This window comes from Podarcis melisellensis (assembly GCF_964234715.1).
Source record: "Podarcis melisellensis genome assembly, chromosome: 13".
Classification (NCBI taxonomy): Eukaryota; Metazoa; Chordata; class Lepidosauria; order Squamata; family Lacertidae; genus Podarcis; species Podarcis melisellensis.
The window spans coordinates 27369189-27389072 of NC_138545.1; the positions used below are offsets into that span (position 1 = coordinate 27369189).

At 42.1% G+C, this 19884-nt stretch overlaps 2 protein-coding genes across 3 annotated transcripts; both read right to left on the reverse strand.

Moving 5' to 3' along the window:
• Window positions 1-1519: 1519 nt before the first annotated feature.
• LOC309355580 (uncharacterized protein) lies at window positions 1520-8371 on the reverse strand. The gene is made up of 3 exons (XM_081886538.1): window positions 8141-8371; window positions 7186-7307; window positions 1520-2860 (listed from the first exon to the last, which is right to left on the reverse strand). Exons 1-3 carry the CDS (start codon window positions 8150-8152, stop codon window positions 2254-2256), a joined length of 741 nt encoding a protein of 246 aa, XP_081742664.1. The 5' UTR covers window positions 8153-8371; the 3' UTR covers window positions 1520-2253.
• A 4200-nt stretch (window positions 8372-12571) lies between these two features.
• LOC309355581 (uncharacterized protein) lies at window positions 12572-16853 on the reverse strand. 2 transcript variants are annotated; one of them, XM_081886539.1, is made up of 4 exons: window positions 16821-16853; window positions 16351-16491; window positions 15412-15533; window positions 12572-13347 (listed from the first exon to the last, which is right to left on the reverse strand). In XM_081886539.1, exons 2-4 carry the CDS (start codon window positions 16360-16362, stop codon window positions 12759-12761), a joined length of 723 nt encoding a protein of 240 aa, XP_081742665.1. In that variant the 5' UTR covers window positions 16363-16491; window positions 16821-16853; the 3' UTR covers window positions 12572-12758. The 2 variants fall into 2 exon arrangements, with proteins under 2 accessions (XP_081742665.1, XP_081742666.1); XM_081886540.1 differs by lacking the exon at window positions 16821-16853 and having other exon boundaries at window positions 16351-16639.
• Window positions 16854-19884: the final 3031 nt, after the last annotated feature.

Here is a 19884-nt window from a genome sequence, read left to right on the forward strand (position 1 = left end):
CCAACCCATCTGGATCTCCAACCAGCAGGTCAGAGTGATAAATGGACAGCCTGAAGACAAGTTGAAGGCCACACAAACACAAAAGGTGATAAATGGGTCATTTTTCCTTCTCTTCCTTCACCACCCACAGGTGTGGAGTGCTTTTGTTTTGTTTTGCTCTCACAGGTCGCTCTGGGAATTGAAACGCTGTGGAAGAACTCTGGGCCTCTTCAAATAAAGCTGACAAAAAGCGAAACTAATTGTGTTTCATGGCCTTCTCAGTCCACTGCTCTTCCATACGTTTCAGCACAAAACAGCTGTAGAGATGAAACACGCACACAGGTAACTTACATTAGGCTTGGTAAGCGAGATGAGCGCCGCAACCCCAGACCTAATGATCAGGGGTCCCTTTACCTTTACCTTTTTATGCACCAAGTGAGAAATAATTAGATTTTTTTAAATGGTTCTCATATGTTGCAAACCCTTAAGACTTTCAAAGAGGGTGAAGTTGTTTGGGAAACAGCTCTCAGTGAGACTTGTGACACCATAAGAAACCTGGCTACTATGGTAAGTCTTTCTTTTTCTTTTCTTTTTAAAGGTACTCTTGACAGAATTGTTCAAACAATATTGTTCAGTGGACTTTTGGCAAGGATACAAGCAGGATGTCAGGTACTGTATGTTTTTCTCAAACACGAACAATTCTCATATAAATTGTGTACTGATCTCTGACTGGCTGCCTAAATTAAAAGACTCAAACCTAGGGACAATAGGCATACTTGACCATGAGGAAGTTATAACAGTGTTTCGTTAACTACATCCCTACTCTGCAGCAATGCTATGGGATACAATGGAGTTAGTTCCAAGAAGGACATTAATTAATCAACCAATCAAGCATGAGGTTCAAAGGAGTAGAAGCTGGGAGGAACTACAGAAGGAAATATATGAGTAAGATGAGGCACATGAACAATCAGGGAGCTTGTAAGATACAGTACAGTACAATCTTTTGCCTAGAAAAGTATGCTAAACCCATACATACACACACACACACACACACACACACACACCTTACACTCCATTCTAGTTTAGTCCATTCTGCCAACACCATTTCATTCCCAACTAATTCTTCTGCATGAGTAGGCCAGAGTTAGGGTTAGGGTCTGAATCTGTAAATTGATTCCATTGAAACATACTGCATTTTAGTGATCCCAAGACAAGAAGCTTAGGCTTTTAGGGATGTTGTGGTTTTGGGTCTTGGTTTGGATACTGATCCTCCAGGCACTTGTCTGGATATCATCTATATGTAAAACAGAAGACAGAGACGAAGACTTCCAAGCATGCTAAAATGTTTATTTGTGAATCAAACAATGTGGGGAAAATCTCAATCTTAGTGCAAACATGCAACCAGTCCATCGATCTCATGCGAGCAATAATGGGCACTGCAGCTCCTCATGAATCCACAGGTCTCAGCTGCCAGATGTGGTGAGCACGGGGTGGGTGACATCAGAAGTAGTCGAGAAGAAAAGACAGGAAGCATTTGGGATTTGCTTTGAACATTTATTGATGCAAGAGCAAAGCATATGACAACAGATACCAGGGTCAAGCAGGGGTGAGGGTAGGGGAAGAGACTTGATTCTAAGGGAAATCTAGCCTGAGAAGCCAGTCGGCTGACGAGCAGGTGCTCATTGGCTGGGGCGCAGGAGCAAAGGGTGAAGAGTGCCCTCCATGCTCTGTCTGTGTCCAGACCGTGAGTGCCCACCCACCGGCTGGTGGGCAGGGGCGGGCCATGGAAGGTACTCTTCACCACCCCGACACACACACCCCACCCACGCCTAGCGCACAGAGGTTGACAATCAGATGGTGGGCAGGAGCGGGGCAACCCCAGAGGTGAAGAACATCCACTGCACTGGCCCAGGGGGCTCGTGCACCGGGCACATGCCTAGTTTGCACCTCCCAAGATTCTGTGCCCAGGGCCACAGCCCCCCTTGTCCCCCCCCACACACACTAGGCCACTGACTGTGGGTCCTCATGACTGTCCAGTGCTCCAAAGTGAGGGAAATACCATAAGCAGCTAGAAAGATAATATATTGTGGTGTGCTCTGAACAATTATTTATTGAACAGAACGGCAGAGAACTAAATAAACAACAAAAGATAACATATAACATGCAATGCTCAATCAACTAAGTCTGGGATTGGAGGAGGTACCTTGCTTATCTGGGCAATATATAGCCCAGGAGGCCAAGTGGCAAATATCAGGTGTCACAGCTGTTCTCCCACTACCTTTCTGTCTCTACCTCATTGCCTAAGCAGGGGTTTCTGTCACCCGACTGGTTGTCATCAAAACATTTAATGCAGCCTCTGTTGCTACTGTAGCACCGGAATAGGGGGGCACCCTGGATGTGTTCCCAAGCCCCCACCACAGCCTCATGCTCTTTCACTGTATCCTTCACGTAAACAGTCTCAAAAACAAAAGCCCTGGAATCCTCACTGTACCTGTTAAAAAGGGGGTTGACCATCTGGACAATGTTTCTCGCATCACTCTCATTGAGGCAACGTTCTACACAAGGAGATAATTTGCTAAAGAAGATCAGGCAACTATTTTGGTCTTTATTGGATAGGATCCTTTCTACAGGGCTATTCTGGCCTCCAGTCAGCAAGCGCCATTCCGCGTGCTCTTTACTACGGGTAAATCTTGGCCTAGCTGCAATGACATCTCCTATTGGCTTTGGGACATATATTCCATTCCTGTGGTCGAGAGCATTCTTCATCTGCTGCATTTTGCTCCTGGGCAAAACTGTCTCCAAGACCGTTGGCGTAGGTTCTGCGCAGTATGCATGATCCAGTCTTATAGCCACAGCATAATGGATATTTTTAATGCCGTACCTAGGAATGATCACCAAAAAATGGTGGGAATGAGTGTCACTGAATGAGCAAAAACTAACATTGAGTATTCCAAACTGAACTTCCATGTTTGGCAGCTGAATAGAAAGGCATTGTGAGATGGAAGGATTTTTTTTATTGGTGATGTGATAGTTGTGACAACTGATAAACAAATTCTAACCACCATCTGCTAATATACCAGGACAGAGATGGGTTTTACAACAAAGATTCTCAAAAAATTAAGTCGGGTTTATTTAGCGTCACGGCTGTTACTGGGCAGGAAAACAATATTGTGGGTTTTTTCTTTAAAAAAAAGTTATCCTGAAACAAGCAGCTAGTTTTGCCAACAAACTATTATATGCAATATGTGTATTTTTACATCTCCAGTATGTCTGGGTGTGCAGTGTGCTTCCAACAACTCTGTGAGGTAGGTTAGGCTGCAAGTTGATTCAGTTCCCAGAGCTATAAAGATACACATGACATGCTTACAACATTATTTGTGGCACATCAGGAGTGTGGAAGCAAAAGTTGATGCCTATAGTGCAAGCACTAAAGACTGAGAACAACATTGAGAACAACAACATATGTTATTATAATAATACATTCTTTCAGCATAACCTTCCAAAATCCACACACATATTGGCATTCCCACCACATGTGGAAATAGGCAAAACAGAAGTCAAGGGTGCTTTTCTTAATATTTGCAAAACAACTGCTGGTTAGTTTATTAGTTGGGCTGAATCAGTTGGGAAGGAGGCTTTTATGCTCACAAATGCTAATTAAGAACCCACAGGTGTGTGTATGTGTGGGCAGCCAGTTTATGTCAACAATTTCTTCCTCTGTTCCCTTGCAAGAGCTTGTGCTTATTTTATAATGACCTGTTGAGTTAAGCTAAGGGGTTTAGGGACATGCTCTGAATTCCAGATCAACCAAGCACCCCACCAACAATGATCCCAGGGCTCCCCTTCCTTGACCTAGTCTTTCAGATCAAGACATCACAATCAGTATCAAACTTTATTTTGGTCACAGACCAGCATAAGATAAAACCATATTTCAATGAATGTCCATCATGGAAGCGCAGAATCTAGCAACTGAGGATATAGCATCTAGATTTTCAGAGACATCGCAATGTTGCAACGAATTCTCCTTAACTTAGGTTGCTTCTCCAGACTGCAGCAAATTGTCCTTTGGGCTTTTAAGTTTTATGCCAGCTGTGGGCACTGAATTGTATTGTAACCTTGAATTCTCAAACACACATGGGCATGTTAACAGCCCCAATGTGGACACTACAGCCCCACATGACTTTGCACATCTCTTCTGTAGGCGTGGGTGATTATTCACACTATAGGGTACAGCAGAAGAAGAAGAAGCAAACAGACAAGAAGCTTTTGTGATATGCTCCAAGGATTTTATTGATTCAGCAGCAAAGCAAAGGACTACAAAGATCATATGTACTGGTCAATCTTGAGAAAACAAGAATATCGGAATGAGGAATGGGTGACTTTGGTTCTTAGGCCAGCTGGCAAAATGCTAAGTGCCACAACTGCAATCCCTGCAATCCCTAGGTGGCACTACTCTATCATTGGCTTTCCCTAATTGGCCAAGCAGGGACTGTCGGTATCAGATTGGTCATGGTTCAAACATTTGATGCAGGCTCGATTATCTGCATAGCACCGAAATAGTGGGGCATGCTGGATGCGTTGCCAGGCCCCCAACACAACCTTATCTTCTCTTTCTGCATCCCTTGCGTAAATGAACTCAAAAACAAAAGCCCTGGCATCTTCATTGAACCTGTTAAAAAGGGGGTTGACCATCTGTACAATGTTTCTCATGTTATTCTCATTGAGACATCAGTTCACACAGGGGGATAATTTGCTAAAGAAGATCAGGCAACTATTTTGGTCCTTATTGGCTAGCATCCTTTCTACTGGGCTATTCTGGCCTCCGTTCAGTAAACGCCATTCAGCATGCTCTGCTGGGAGTGTCAAAAAGTTTGGCCTGGCTGCAACAACATCCCTTATGTGCCGTGGGTTATATATTCCATTTTGCCGTCTAATATCCCTATTCATCTGATTCATTTGGTTTCTAGGTAAAGCAGTCTCTAAATTCTGCCGTGTAGGATTTCTGCAGTATGTGTTATCCAGTCTTACAGCCACAGCATAATGGTTATTGGGGAGGCCAAACCTAAGAAAAACCAAAGGAAAGCTGAGAATGAGTGATGCTGAAATATTCCAAACCAGGTTCCTCCTTTTGGCCCATGTTGGCTTGATTTTTTATTATAGTTTCGCTTGCAGTCATTTGAATGGAGAGGCAGAGAAGTTCCAGTTCTACTGCAATATCTGTGATGACCTATTTATAAACAGAAGCCACAACTTAATGTTACAGCAGATAGCGGGGGGTTTTGGGGGAGGATGGGACGCCAATAACCCAAGATGAGGGATTTTATCATGTTAATTGGAATTAGATTTGCTAAGCAAAACCAGGAGTGCCATTAGAGCAGACCAGTGGGTGCAGATCAGGGGTTCCATGCATCCTAGAGGGGGAATACCCTTTTCTTTTAAATACTGTGCTAGTAAAAGCACCATATTTGCTTGCAACAGAAGAAGGCTCTCAGCACATCAGCACTTTCCAGGACACCCATATGACTATGTGCTGCATAATCCCATGGGCGTCCCAGGAGTGAAGCCAGACATTGTGCTGCTCTGAGTGCACAAGGTTTTTTAAAAATAAAGACCACCTCAGCTATGGCACCGTTACTGTGTTTGGGGCACACTGGCTGAGGCTTGTAGCCAGCAGGGCCTGCATAATGCCCAGTTAGTTCCTTCCCAAATCACCCTGTTTCTCCTGCACTGCCCTTTATCCCAGAGGTAGGATGGTGGAGGAATGCGATTCAGTCCACATTTAAAGGTGAACCTACCAAATTTTCACTTTCCAAAACAGTTTGAAAACCAAAATAAGCCCCCCCCCCCGAAATTCACACTTCTCCAAATTATGCAATGTACTTCTCAAGCAAAGTAATTTGCACAAATGACCATTGACATTGCTACAGCCCATTAAAAGGCAGCTTTGTTTTCATGAACTTGGGGGATAAGTGCATTAACAGGTTTTCTAGGAAGTGAAAAGACCTCACTGCTAAAGCCCCAATAGAAAGTAGAAAGGCAAGAAAGGCTATAGGTGTAAAACAGATGGGAAACATTCGACTTCATTGCTATGAGAGTTTGGAGGACCTGTTCTGAAAGCAGAAGAAAATGACCATTACAACGTTAGAAGTACTATATAAATGAAAGAACCACTAACCTTCTAAAGTACTGTAGAACTTAGGTATGCCTTCAGTGTTTACTGTTATGTCCTACCCATATAAGAACAGATTATTTCCTTAATAAGCTCATTTGGAAATGGATATCTAACTTAAGAGAATGATTGGAGGAGAAAGTTAGTTCCATAGGAGGGGATTATTGTTTTTGTTTGTTATTATGGTGTATATTTTTGTGTTTTTATAACCTGCCCTGTGGTCCTTGGATGAAGGACAGAATAGAAATTTCATTAATTGATTAATTAATTAATTATGCCTATATTAAGGTACAGTATGCATACAAATGCATGTGTGTTGTAAAAATAACATAAAAATCATTGTATTAAAGGGGAATTTTTTGCAAAAATGTGTATGTTAGGAAAAACTGCATAAAAACATGTGAATATAAATTTGCGCTAAATGCTGGCGATTTTTCTTGGAAATGTGGAAAACTGAAGAATGGAAAGATGAGAACCTGAAATCAACATGCTCACCCATCCCTATGCAGTGCTTCCCTCTACAGGCATCTTAATGTACATGTTTTTATGTACCTTGCAATATTCACAGTCACAATGATATTGCCTTCCCCAACATCTTCACCCTGATATCACTTAAAAATGACAACATGTGAAAGCACGCATGCCAGAACAAAATCACATGGGCAGACCTTTGAAAGCAAACATATAACACACACACATTTCCCCTCTGCACAAATATGCATACACAGACTGAATCTTATTCATTTATCTTAGGCCACCTTGTAGTAGCATCAGCATCAAGGGAAGCTCATAACACGAAGCAAAACAATCACCTCCATGTTGTATGAAATCATCAAAACGTAAATTATTAAGTGCTCGCTTCGGCAGCACATATACTAAAATTTAAATTATTATGAGTATGAAAGCAAAATGCTTTATTTAGCCAGAATACCAACATTCTTGCTTGTTTTAGTCCCATGATTTTGTTTTGAGGGGTTTTTCGAAATGTGTTGAACACTTGATTGGAAAGCCCCAGAAAAATCCAAAACATTACTCACTCTCTGATGTAGTCAATGATTGCCTTCAGGTTGTCTGGATCTATAGACCCAAAGGCTCCACTTGTCAAACACAGCAGGAAAGTCACACTCAACAGGCTGAAACCCAACCGACTTCTGGACACCTGTCAGAAGAAAACAAAAAGAGAGGGCACTCAGAGTAGTGACATTGGCTAGGTGTTTCCAGCCACTCTGCTCCACGCCCTGCCTCTGGAAGGGTCATAGGAAGCTGCTGCCTGAATGGTGACTGTCTTTGGGAAGCTGAGAGTCCAGAAAATTGATCTAACTGGCTAGCAGTAGTGGGTGGAGAACCTGAGACTGGTAGAGATTGCCAGAGCTAGACTGCAGAAGCTAGGCTATACCGTTCAGATAGGGGTGTAGCTGGACCATCAGCCCAAACTGATAGAAGACACTCCATGCCAATGGGGCTTCTTATGACTCAAGTGACAAGAGTGGCTCCAGAAATATCCCCAAGCTATGCATTCCCAGTTTCATACACCTACGCCTTAATTAGCTACATGAGGGTGCAATGCAATCTGGATATAAGATATGCCTATCAGATATTTTCCCAGTTCTAAAACGATAACATTGTACTTTAATTTTATTACTGTAAATCTTGAATATTTGTCTTTGAATTTAATCGTCTTACATCTTGTGAGCTGTTAATTGTTTTGAGCTGATTGGAGCTCATCCTTGTTGTCAGGAAAGCAGCACATAGATATTAAATCAAAATCCTAATGTTGTAGAATTATACTGTTGTTATTGTTTTCTTTTCAATGAAGTTCAATGAAGCATTATCATCATTCCTACTTGTTTTGTAAGTAGGAATGATGATAATGTCTTATTGGTATGAATGTTATATTTATTTATTTATTTATTCATAACATGTATTATATGCCACAATAATAACAGAAGCTTGATAGAGGCATATCAGATAAATTGTAACAGAGTTACTCACTGTCTGCTCCATGGTAAGAAAGTAGCTTGTCTCCCAGCCAAAGATGGTCTTCCTCCCACTTACAACAATAATTCACCAGCTCTTTATATAGCTATTCTGTTTATCTTAGGAAAGGTTGGCTACCCCTCCTTGTATATAGAACTGCCAATCACAAAACAGAGAGTTGGTCAGGCTATTTTTTAATAATAAAAAAAACAACACCTGACCAATTACAGGAAAAAATTGTCACGAGGCAGGGAGGATCTGCAACTCTTTCTGTTCTTGGTAAGAGAACTGAAAGAGAAACCTATGGTCACATCTTCCCTCTGCAACGTGTAATGACTGTGAAGGGAACCCAAATATTGTTTGCTAAGCTCTTTAGACTGCAAATACATTTGCATCAGCATTTTAGGAAGATTCTTGGTACTGAAACCAGCACCATTACAAAACAGTGCATCAGTTGCTCACTTGCCTCTCTACAGCAGTCCACTTCAGCCTTGGGTCCCTGGATGTTGCTGGACTACAACTCCCATTACCCCTAGGCTTCTTGGTCAATGGTCAGCGATTGCAGTGGTAACTCAGGTTACATACGCCTCAGGTTACATACACTTCAGGTTACAGACTCCGCTAGCCCAGAAATAGTGCTTCAGGTTAAGAACTTTGCTTCAGGATGAGAACAGAAATTGTGCTCTGGCAGCACGGCGGCAGCAGGAGGCCCCATTAGCTAAAGCGCTTCTTGTTAAGGACAGTTTCAGGTTAAGTACGGACCTCCGGAACAAATTAAGTACTTAACCCGAGGTACCACTGTACATTAATACCAGCAAGAAAGAAAAATGAGAGGCATCTAAGGAAACTAGTGTAGCTGCATAAGGAGCTTTCAGATGAGCTGATGGTTAAGAAGGGGATGTATAAGAAATGGAAGAAAGGGAAAATCACAAAGGAGGTGTATACACGAGGAGCCAACAGTTGCAGGGGGGAAGTCAGGTGATAGTTCTTTCACTTGTACAGTAAACCACTTGATGTTTAAGGCATGAGATTCACATCCTCTCTTGTGTGGTTGTGTATTCCCACAACACACGCATATGGAAATCCTACCACAGAGATAGGGAACCTGTGGTCCTCTAGATGTTGTTAGACTACAACTTCCATAATCCCTGACCATTGGCTGTACTGGTTGAGGCTGATGAGAGCTGTGGCCCAATGATAGTGATACAGTCATATGTTCCCTATGCCTGTCCTATCACATTACTTCTGTGCTCTGTACACTGTAATGCAAAAACCTGTGCTCCTACCCAAACAAGTAGAATTGGTCCGTGCAAGATTCTGCCTCAGTATCCATGCCACAATCCTGGCCTCCACTCCATCCAACCAAGGATTTCACCAAACATCCACTTGTAACCGGAAATGTTGTGGATCAGCAAAATCTCTCTCACTACTTGGCAGGATGATAGCCTGCTTACCTTATCATGATATGTACACTGTGCTAAGTTACTGTTTCTTAGTTGGTCAGCTGTACTCAGCCCAGCATAAGCCTTCTTCTGCAACAATCATTCATTCACACACTCAGTGGCATAACTTCATGCACCTCTTCTCCTGCCTGCTAGAGCCTTCTGAAGTCTCTAGCACATCTCATCATCCATACAAAAAGTTCAACAAAAGATTCACATTGTATTGGGAGGGGGAACCCTTTTCAGCCCAAGGGTCATAGTTTTTCAGGGGTCACATCCCAGTGGTACCTATAGGTGTGGCTAGAGACAACAGCGGGAGGAGCAATGGATGTGACTCTTCCATGCGGATAGTAAGCTACATTTCAGCCCAGCAAATGTCAGAGGTTTCTATTTCTCACATAACATCTCTTCATGCTCTGTCAAGCAAATAAGAGGCATTGTCACAGTTCAAGGATGCACACCAAAAAGGCCAAAGAATTTGAGAGGGGATGAAGGAGGGGCTGGGTGGAATCCCATTGGCCAAATAGAGAGGCTTGAAGGGTCTGGGGTTCCCCATCCCTGTCTCAGGGTATTTATCTATGACAGCTGGGATGGGGGAAGAATTTGTACATTTTTTGCACTTTCCAAAACAGTATGTGAGCTAAAGCACAGCTATCTTTTGAACTTTGCATTTGTCCTAATTTTGTGGTGCAGTTTTCCAGTCAAACAATTCTTACAAAGATTATTAAGGAAGGTTTGCATATAAATGAAAGTGTGGGGGGGGGATGTAAAACACAAGAGCAGTCAATTACAACATTCCTAGAGTGCACATGTTTAGACATGGGGAGGGATGTTTGTCCAGCCAGCAGGTAAACTTCCTGTTTCCCTCTGGGCTGGGACAGACTTCCTCCGCATGTGACTAGAGGCGGGTGTGGCCTCACCTGTGCAGGTAATGATAAAAGCACAGGGCAGGGGCAGCCATCTCTCTCTCTTACTTCTCTTCCTTCGAACAAGCAACATCTACTGAGTGAAAGATGCCCTCTTGGCTCCCAGCCAAGCGAGGACAAAGGAACTATCTTCTTATAAGATAGATTCCAAATGTATGTTACTTCATTAAGCCTAAGTCTGCCTTCTGGGATCTGATTGTGAACAGAATGTGAGTAAACTCTTTTTATACTTTTGTAAAGGACTGTGTCGTGTCTTCTATTTTGAGAGGGAATAAGGGGAAATTACCGGAATAGTTATTATAGAGGCTTAAGCGAGCCTGAGCAAATGCTGCCATTGCAAACTTAAAATAAAGGGGAATGTTTTACTCTGCTGGTATTGGAAACTTGTTAACGCAAGTTGGATAAGGATATAATCAGACAATATATCCTCTCCTGCATTCCTGAACATTCCCACAGTGTGTTTGTGTAAAAATTGCTTGCAGCGGTGTGCGCATTTCTCAAAACGGCATATACCGTATTTTTCCCTCTATAACACGCAGATTTTTTCTCCTAAAAAGTAAAGGGAAATGTCTATGCGTGTTATTGAGCGAATGTGTGGTCCCTGGAGCCGACTGGCCCTAGTGCATCACACATTTTCTTCCAGGGTCGTCTTTGTTGCAGTCAGCAGAAGCCAGGGAAGTGGTTTGGCGACTCTGATCGCTTTGATTGTGTGTGCAGCGCGACTGTGTGTTTGCTAGTGTGTGTGCTTTGTGAGTGTGTGGTTGCCTGTGTGTTTGTTCGCTAGCGTGGGTGCTTGGAGGGAGTGAGAGAGTGACTGACTGCTGCATCTTCTCCTGCAATTTGCCTTTTAAAAAAATTGGAAGCAGCGGAGCAGTAAAAACCACCTCCGAAAGCCCCATTTTCCCCTTCTAAAGCTGCAGCTCGGCTTTGGGAGCCCTGAACCCCTGCCTTGTTCTTGAGGGATCTTTGAGGTTTTCCCTTTAGCTTTAACCCAGCCCCCTTATTTTACCAGTTTATCTTCATTCTCGGTGTGGTAAACTGATTGCAGGCAGCCACACGAGTGTTCGAGCCTCCCAAGAGAGAAAGCTGTTGCTTTCCTGCATTCTGCCTCAGGGTCTTACTGCCCACCCACTTCTGTTTCATTACTGTGTTTGCTCAAACGGAACAAAGAGCAGAGAAAACCCCTCCCCTCCAGGCAAGCAGAGGGGAAAGCAGAGCGTCCTTCCTTGTAATTCCTCTCCGTGCTCCGGTGCTGCTGCTGCTGCGTCTAGGGACTCGCAGGCAACATGCAGGTGGGGGGGGGAGAGAGATAGAGAGAGAGCTAGCTGGCTGGCTGGCTGGCTTGGGTGGGTGGGGGAACTTTTGCCTTCCTTTCCTCCCTTCGGTAAAACCCCTCTCCTGCATTCTTAGCCAGCTGCTTCTCCGCACACCTCTCTCGGTGCTCCTTGTCCCTTCTATGTTTTTCCTTTCCTCCCTACTTAAAACGTGGTTACAAAACGTGGATCCTCAGGATCTTTGCATTGGGTCACCCCAAATTCACCATCAGATCACATAGCAATGATCTGATGCAAAAACAGGGCTGCAATGGTGCAAAAACGTGGTTACAAAGTACGGATACACATGGATCCTCAGGATCTTTCCATAGGGTCACCCCAAATTCAACATCAGATCACATAGCATATTCATGGCTACAGCCTGCACCAAAAAAATCACGCACCCACTGTTGCCTGGGGCTGCAATGGTGCAAAAACGTGGTTACAAAGCACAGATCCACATGGATACTCAGGATTTTTGCATTGGGCTACCCCAAACTCACCGTCAAATCACATGTCTGTGGCCACAGCATGAAGCACAAAAATGATACATCCACTGTTTCATTCAGATTTTTTTTCTTGTTTTCCTCCTCTAAAAACTATGTGCGTGTTATGATCAGGTGCGTGTTATCGAGTGAAAAATACGGTAAAAATGTGCTTATTGTGAGACATCTGTACTAATATGCTGGTGAATTTTCATGAGTTTTCAAGTGTATACATAGGCTTGTGGTGCTAATACCTGAGACAGCAAAAAACAAGAAGCTATTTTGGTAAGATCTCAATATTTATTTATTCATTCATCAGCAAAGCAGTAAAGTATATGCATCGTATACAAAGGTTAGTTAAAGCAGGGGAAGCCTTGACTATTGGCAATCTACGCAGGAGCCCACTTGACATTCATGAGGTCCCACAACTACCTGCCATAAGGTGCATCATCACCATCTTTCTGGCTCTAATCAAGTAAGCATGGACTGTCAGCCTTTTGGTTGTTGTCAAAGCATTGAATACAGCCTCGGTTGTCATTGTAGCACCGGAATAGGGGGGAATTCCGGATCCTTTCCCAGGCCTCCACCACAACCTCCTTCTCCTTCTGTGTGTCCTTCCCATAAACAGTCTCAAAAACAAAAGCCCTTGCATCTTCATTGTACCTGTTAAAAAGGGGGTTGATCATCTGTACAATGTTTCTCATGTCATTCTCATTGAGACATCGGTTCACACAGGGGGATAATTTGCTAAAGAAGATCAGGCAGCTATTTTGGTCCTTATTGGCTAGGATCCTTTCTACTGGGCTATTCTGGCCTCCGGTCAGTAAGCGCCATTCAGCATGCTGTGCTGAACGTTTCAGAGTCCTTGGCCTGGCTGCAACAACATCCCCTATCTGATCTGGGTTATACATTCCATTTTCCTGCATAATAGCCGTATGCATCTCAGTCATTTCGTCTGTAGGTAAAGCAGTCTCTAAATTCTGCCGTGTAGGATTTCTGCAGTATGTGTTATCCAGCCTTACAGCCACAGCATAATGGTTATTGGGGAGGCCATACCTAAGAAAAAACAAAGGAAAGCTGAGAATGAGTGATGTTGAACTATTCCAAACCAGGTTCCTCCTTTTGGCCCATGTTGGCTTGATTTTTTATTATAGTCTCAGTTGCAGTCATTTGAATGGAGAGGCAGAGAAGTTCCAGTTCTACTGCAATATCTGTGATGACCTATTTATAGATAGAAGCCACAACTTAATGTTACAGCAGATAGCCAGGGGTTTTTAGGGGGGATGGGACGCCAATAACCCAAGATGATGGATTTTATCATGTTAATTGGAATTAGATTTGCTAAGCAAAACCAGGAGTGCCATTAGAGCCAGACCAGTGGGTGCAGATCAGGGGTTCCATGCATCCTAGAGGGGGAATACCCTTTTCTTTTAAATACTGTGCTAGTAAAAGCACCATATTTGCTTGCAACAGAAGAAGGCTCTCAGCACATCAGCACTTTCCAGGACACCCATATGACTATGTGCTGCATAATCCCATGTGCGTCCCAGGAAGTGAAGCCAGACATTGTGCTGCTCTGAGTGCACAAGGTTTTTTTAAAAATAAAGACCACCTTGCTATGGCACCGCTACTGTGTTTGGGGCACACTGGCTGAGGCTTGTAGCCAGCAAGGCCTGCATAATGCCCAGTTAGTTCCTTCCCAAATCACCCTGTTTCTCCTGCAGTGCCCTTTCTCCCAGAGGTAGGATGGTGGAGGAATGTGATTCAGTCCACATTTAAAGGTGAACCTACCAAATTTTCACTTTCCAAAACAGTTTGAAAACCAAAATAAGCCCCCCCACCCTTTGAAATTCACACTTCTCCAAATTATGCAATGTACTTCTTGAGCAAGGGACGCGGGTGGTGCTGTGGGTTAAACCACAGAGCCTAGGACTTGCCAATCAGAAGGTTGGCGGTTCGAATCCCCGTGACGGGGTGAGCGCCCGTTGTTCGTTCCCAGCTCCTGCAAACCTAGTGGTTCGAAAGCACATCAAAGTGCAAGTAGATAAATAGGTACCGCTGCAGCGGAAAGGTGAACGGCCTTTCCAAAACAATTTGAAAATCAAAATAAGCCCCCCCCCCCTGAAATTCACACTTCTCCAAATTATGCAATGTACTTTTCGAGCAAAGTAATTTGCACAAATGACCATTGACATTGCTACATCCCATTAAAGGACAGCTTTGTTTTCATGAACTTGGGCGATAGGTGTGTTAACAGGTTTTCTAGGAAGTGAAAAGACCTCACTGCTAAAGCCCCAATAGAAAGCAGAAAGGCAAGAAAGGGTATAGGTGTAAAACAGATGGGAAACGTTTGACTTCATTGCTATGAGAGTTTGGAGGACCTGTTCTGAAAGCAGAAGAAAATGACCATTACAACGTTAGAAGTACTATATAAATGAAAGAACCACTAACCTTCTAAAGTACTGTAGAACTTAGGTATGCCTTCAGTGTTTACTGTTATGTCCTACCCATATAAGAACAAATTACTTCCTTAACAAGCTCATTTGGAAATGGATATCTAACTTAAGAGAGTGATTGGAGCAGAAGATTAGTTCCATAGGAGGGGATTATTGTTTTTGTGTGTTATTATGGTGTATATTTTTGTGTTTTTATAATCTGCCCTGTGGTCCTTGGATGAAGGACAGAATAGAAATTTCATTAATTAATTAATTTATTAATTTATTAATTATGCATATATTAAGGTACAGTATGCACAAAAATGCATGTACGTTGTAAAAATAACATATAAAAATCATTGTATTAGGGAGGAATTTCTTGCAAAAATGTGTATGTTAGGAAAAACTGCATAAAAACATGTGAATATAAATTTGCACTAAATGCTGGCGATTTTTCTTGGAAATGTGGAAAACTGAAGAGTGGAAGGATGAGAACCTGAAATAAACCTGCTCACCCGTACTTATGCAGTGCTTCCCTCTACAGGCATCTTAATGTACAAGTTTTTATGTACCTTGCAATATTCACAGTCATAATGATATTGCCTTCAATTTGTTTTGAGGGGTTTTTCGAAATGTGTTGAACACTTGCTTGGAAAGCCCCAGAAAAATCCAAAACATTACTCACTCTCTGATGTAGTCAATGATTGCCTTCAGGTTGTCTGGATCTATAGACCCAAAGGCTCCACTTGTCAAACAGAGCAGGAAAGTCACACTCAACAGGTTGAAACCCAACCGACTTCTGGACACCTGTCAGAAGAAAACAAAAAGAGAGGGCACTCAGAGTAGTGACATTGGCTAGGTGTTTCCAGCCACTCTGCTCCACGCCCTGCCTCTGGAAGGGTCATAGGGAGCTGCTGCCTGAATGGTGACTGTCTTTGGGAAGCTGAGAGTCCAGAAAATTGATCTAACTGGCTAGCAGTAGTGGGTGGAGAACCTGAGACTGGTAGAGGTTGCCAGAGCTAGACTGCAGAAGCTAGGCTATACCGTTCAGATAGGGGTGTAGCTGGACCATCAGCCCAAACTGATAGAAGACACTCCATGCCAATGAGGCTTCTTATGACTCAAGTGACAAGAGTGGCTCCAGAAATATCCCCAAGCTATGCATTCCCAGTTTCATACACCTACGCCTTAATTAGCTACATGAGGGTGCAATGCAATCTGGATACAAGATATACCTATAAGATCCCAGTTCTAAAACGATTACATTGTACTTTAATTTTATTACTGTAAATCTTGAATATTTGTCTTTGAATTTAATCGTCTTACATCTTGTAAGCTGTTAATTGTTTTGAGCTGCTTGGAGCTCATCCTTGTTGTCAGGAAAGCAGCACATAGATATTAAATCAAAATCCTAATGTTGTAGAATTATACTGTTGTTGTTTTCTTTTCAATGAAGTTCAATGAAGCATTATCATCATTCCTACTTGTTTTGTAAGTAGGAATGATGATAATGTCTTATTGGTATGAATGTTATATTTATTTATCCATAACATGTATTATATGCCACAATAATAACAGAAGCTTGATAGAGGCATATCAGATAAATTGTAACAGAGTTACTCACTGTCTGCTCCATGGTAAGAAAGTAGCTTGTCTCCCAGCCAAAGATGGTCTTCCTCCCACTTACAACAATAATTCACCAGCTCTTTATATAGCTATTCTGTTTCTCTTAGGAAAGGTTGGCTACCCCTCCTTGTATATAGAACTGCCAATCACAAAACAGAGAGTTGGTCAGGCTATTTTTTAATAATAATAAAAAAAACACCTGACCAATTACAGGAAAAAATTGTCACGAGGCAGGGAGGATCTGCAACTCTTTCTGTTCTTGGTAAGAGAACTGAAAGAGAAACCCTATGGTCACATCTTTCCTCTGCAACGTGTAATGACTGTGAAGGGAACCCAAATATTGTTTGCTAAGCTCTTTAGACTGCAAATACATTTGCATCAGCATTTTAGGAAGATTCTTGGTACTGATACCAGCACCATTACAAAACAGTGCATCAGTTGCTCACTTGCCTCTCTACAGCAGTCTACTTCAGCCTTGGGTCCCTGGATGTTGCTGGACTACAACTCCCATTACCCCTAGGCTTCTTGGTCAATGGTCAGCGATTACAGCGGTACCTCAGGTTACATACGTTTCAGGTTACATACACTTCAGGTTACAGACTCCGCTAACCCAGAAATAGTGCTTCAGGTTAAGAACTTTGCTTCAGGATGAGAACAGAAATTGCACGGAGGTGGTGCAGTGGCAGCAGGAAGCCCCATTAGCTAAAGTGGTGCTTCAGGTTTAGAACAGTTTCAGGTTACAAACAATGCTTACAAAGATTATTAAGGAAGGTATGCATAAAAATGAAAAAGGGTGTGTTTGTGTAAAAATTGCTTTCAGCGGTGTGCGCATTTCTCAAAACTGCATATAAAAAGGTGCTTATTGTGAGACATCTATACTAATATGCTGGTTAATTTTCATGAGTTTTCAAGTGTATACTTAGGCTTGTGGTGCTAATACCAGAGACAGCAAAAAACAAGAAGCTATTTTGGTAAAATCTCAATATTTATTCATCAGCAAAGCCGTAAAATATATGCATCATATACAAAGGTTAAGTTGGTTAAAGCAGCGGAAGCCTTGACTCTATTGGCAATCTACACAGGAGCCCACCTGACAATCATGAGGTCCCACAACTACCTGCCACAACTATCTTAACCATCTTTCTGGCTCTAATCACGTAAGCATGGACTGTCAGCCTTTTGGTTGTTGTCAAAGCATTGAATACAGGCTCGGTTGTCATTGTAGCACCGGAATAGGGGGGAATTCCGGGTCCTTTCTCAGGCCCCCACCACAACCTCCTTCTGTGTGTCCTTCCCATAAACAGTCTCAAAAACAAAAGCCCTGAAATCTTGAGGGAACCTGTTAAAAAGGGGTTGACCATCTCCACAATCCAGTTCTGGTCTTCCTTGTTGAGACAGCGGTCTGTACAAGGAAATAATTTGCTAAAGAATATCAGACAACCATTTTTACCCTTATTTTCCAAGATCCTTTCTACTGGACTATTCTGGCCTCCAGTCAGCAGGCGCCATTCAGCATGTTCTGTATCCTTTTTCATACCCATAATATAAATAGAAATGCAGTACATCTCACAATAGTGAAGACTGTGACTAGTTGATCTCTGGGCCTGCTCACTCTGCTGTCCAAGTTCTAAGTATTGATGGGCAACTTCCAAGCCATTGCTTGCCCTTCTCGTGGTTCTTTATCTTTAAATAATACTTGGACCAAACTGCCCTACAATTAAAGGCTGCCTTCAGACAGATAACTGTTTATAACCTTCCCCTCCAAACCTCCCAATCTGAAGCTGCTGGCCTGCTCCCCTTTAAATCCAGTGGGAGAAAAGGGAGAAAGTAAGTGTGTGTGTCTGTGTGCGCGCGCGCGCAAAAAACACATTCAACAAAAACTGTAGTAACACTAATAACACAATCTGACAATTCAGATTTAAACACCTATGACTACACCTTTTAACAATATTTCCCCACCTCTCTTCCCCCTACTTCCCACCACTGTCCGCCTTATCACTTAAATATTCCTTCCAGATTTCTTCATATTTATCCATTCTTAATTTGCGTTGACATGCACTTCATTCGTATGTAGCTAGTCTGTCCATATTATCCATCCATGTGCTCAATGGAATCTTTTTGCGGCTCTTCCAATTCATCAAAACAAGTTTTTTTGCTTCTAATATGGCATGGTACATCTTTCTTTTTTTTTACCCCTTGTAATCTCCCACGTTTCCGGAATATAATTTAGAATTAAATTCAATTCCCCTAAATAACAATTTATTTTTATTACTCTTGCTATAAATGTCCTCACCTCGCACCAAAATGATCTTATCATCGGGCAATTAATCATCATATGTACTAGTTCGCATTTTTACTCCCACATCTCCAGCAGTTGTCTGCACTTTTTATTTTCTTCTGGTATAGTTTTGATGGAGTCCAGTGGACTCTGAATATTATTTTCTGCTGAATAAGCCTTAGTCTTAGATCCATAGAGGCTATCTCTGTTGATTTTATACTTGACTCCCATATATCATTTGTTATCTGTACCCCTAACTCTTCATTTTTGTCTATCATATTCTAAATCACATTTCTTCCTGTTGAGTAGGGTTTTATATAGTGCAAGTGTAGAGCTCTTTGTTTTTGTTGCAGAAATTAAATCTTGTAGCAGCATGGGTGTTTCCAATGCTGCTAGAGCGTCAGGGCCAAACTGCCTTTCCAACATATGTTTCAATTGGATGTATTGCCATTGTGTTTCACTGGTTAATCCATACTTTACTTATATTCCACAAATTTGTAATTTTCATCAATTAATTGATTCAATGTCAAAATACCTTTTTTCATCCAATTTTGCCAAATTATTACTTGATTTCCAATTTTTAATTTTGGGTTGGCCCATATTGTTAATTTCTCCTTATTATTTTTATTTATATTCATTCAAATTTTTATAGGTGCTTTCATAGTTTCCAGGATAATAGGATATTTCATAAATTTGGAGCCGAGTTTAGTCCACCCTACAAGAGGTTCAAAGAAACTACATTCGAGAGTAGCCCAACTGGGATTCCTGCTAGCTCTCCAATCATTAGTCTTACTCAGCATGTAGGCCTGGTGATATAGTTCCAGATCTGGGAGACCAAAGCCACCTTCCTTAGTTGGAAGTTGCATTTTATGTAGTGATATTTTTAGTGGCTTTGTACCCCATAGGCACGATCTAAATAGTTGATTTGTTTTTTGGAAGTAAAATTTGGGAACATGTATTGGTAATCCTCTAAGAATGTATAAAAGCTTTGGAACGACATTCCTTTTGAGGGCATTAATCTTCTTCTTTTATAGAACCATTCCACCTCTCTTGGGGGGGGGAGCCTCTCCTACAGTTTCAAATTGCATAGAGTAAACAAAACAGGAATGAGTTGAGTTCCTAGGAAGGATCTGAAGCACGTCACTACATGTAAAAAGAATGGTGGAACAGGAACTGTGTGATAAAACATAAAAGACAGTTGACAATCAAGGAGGGTGGCCAATTACTAATGCAAATTCCACCAAAGAAAAGGAA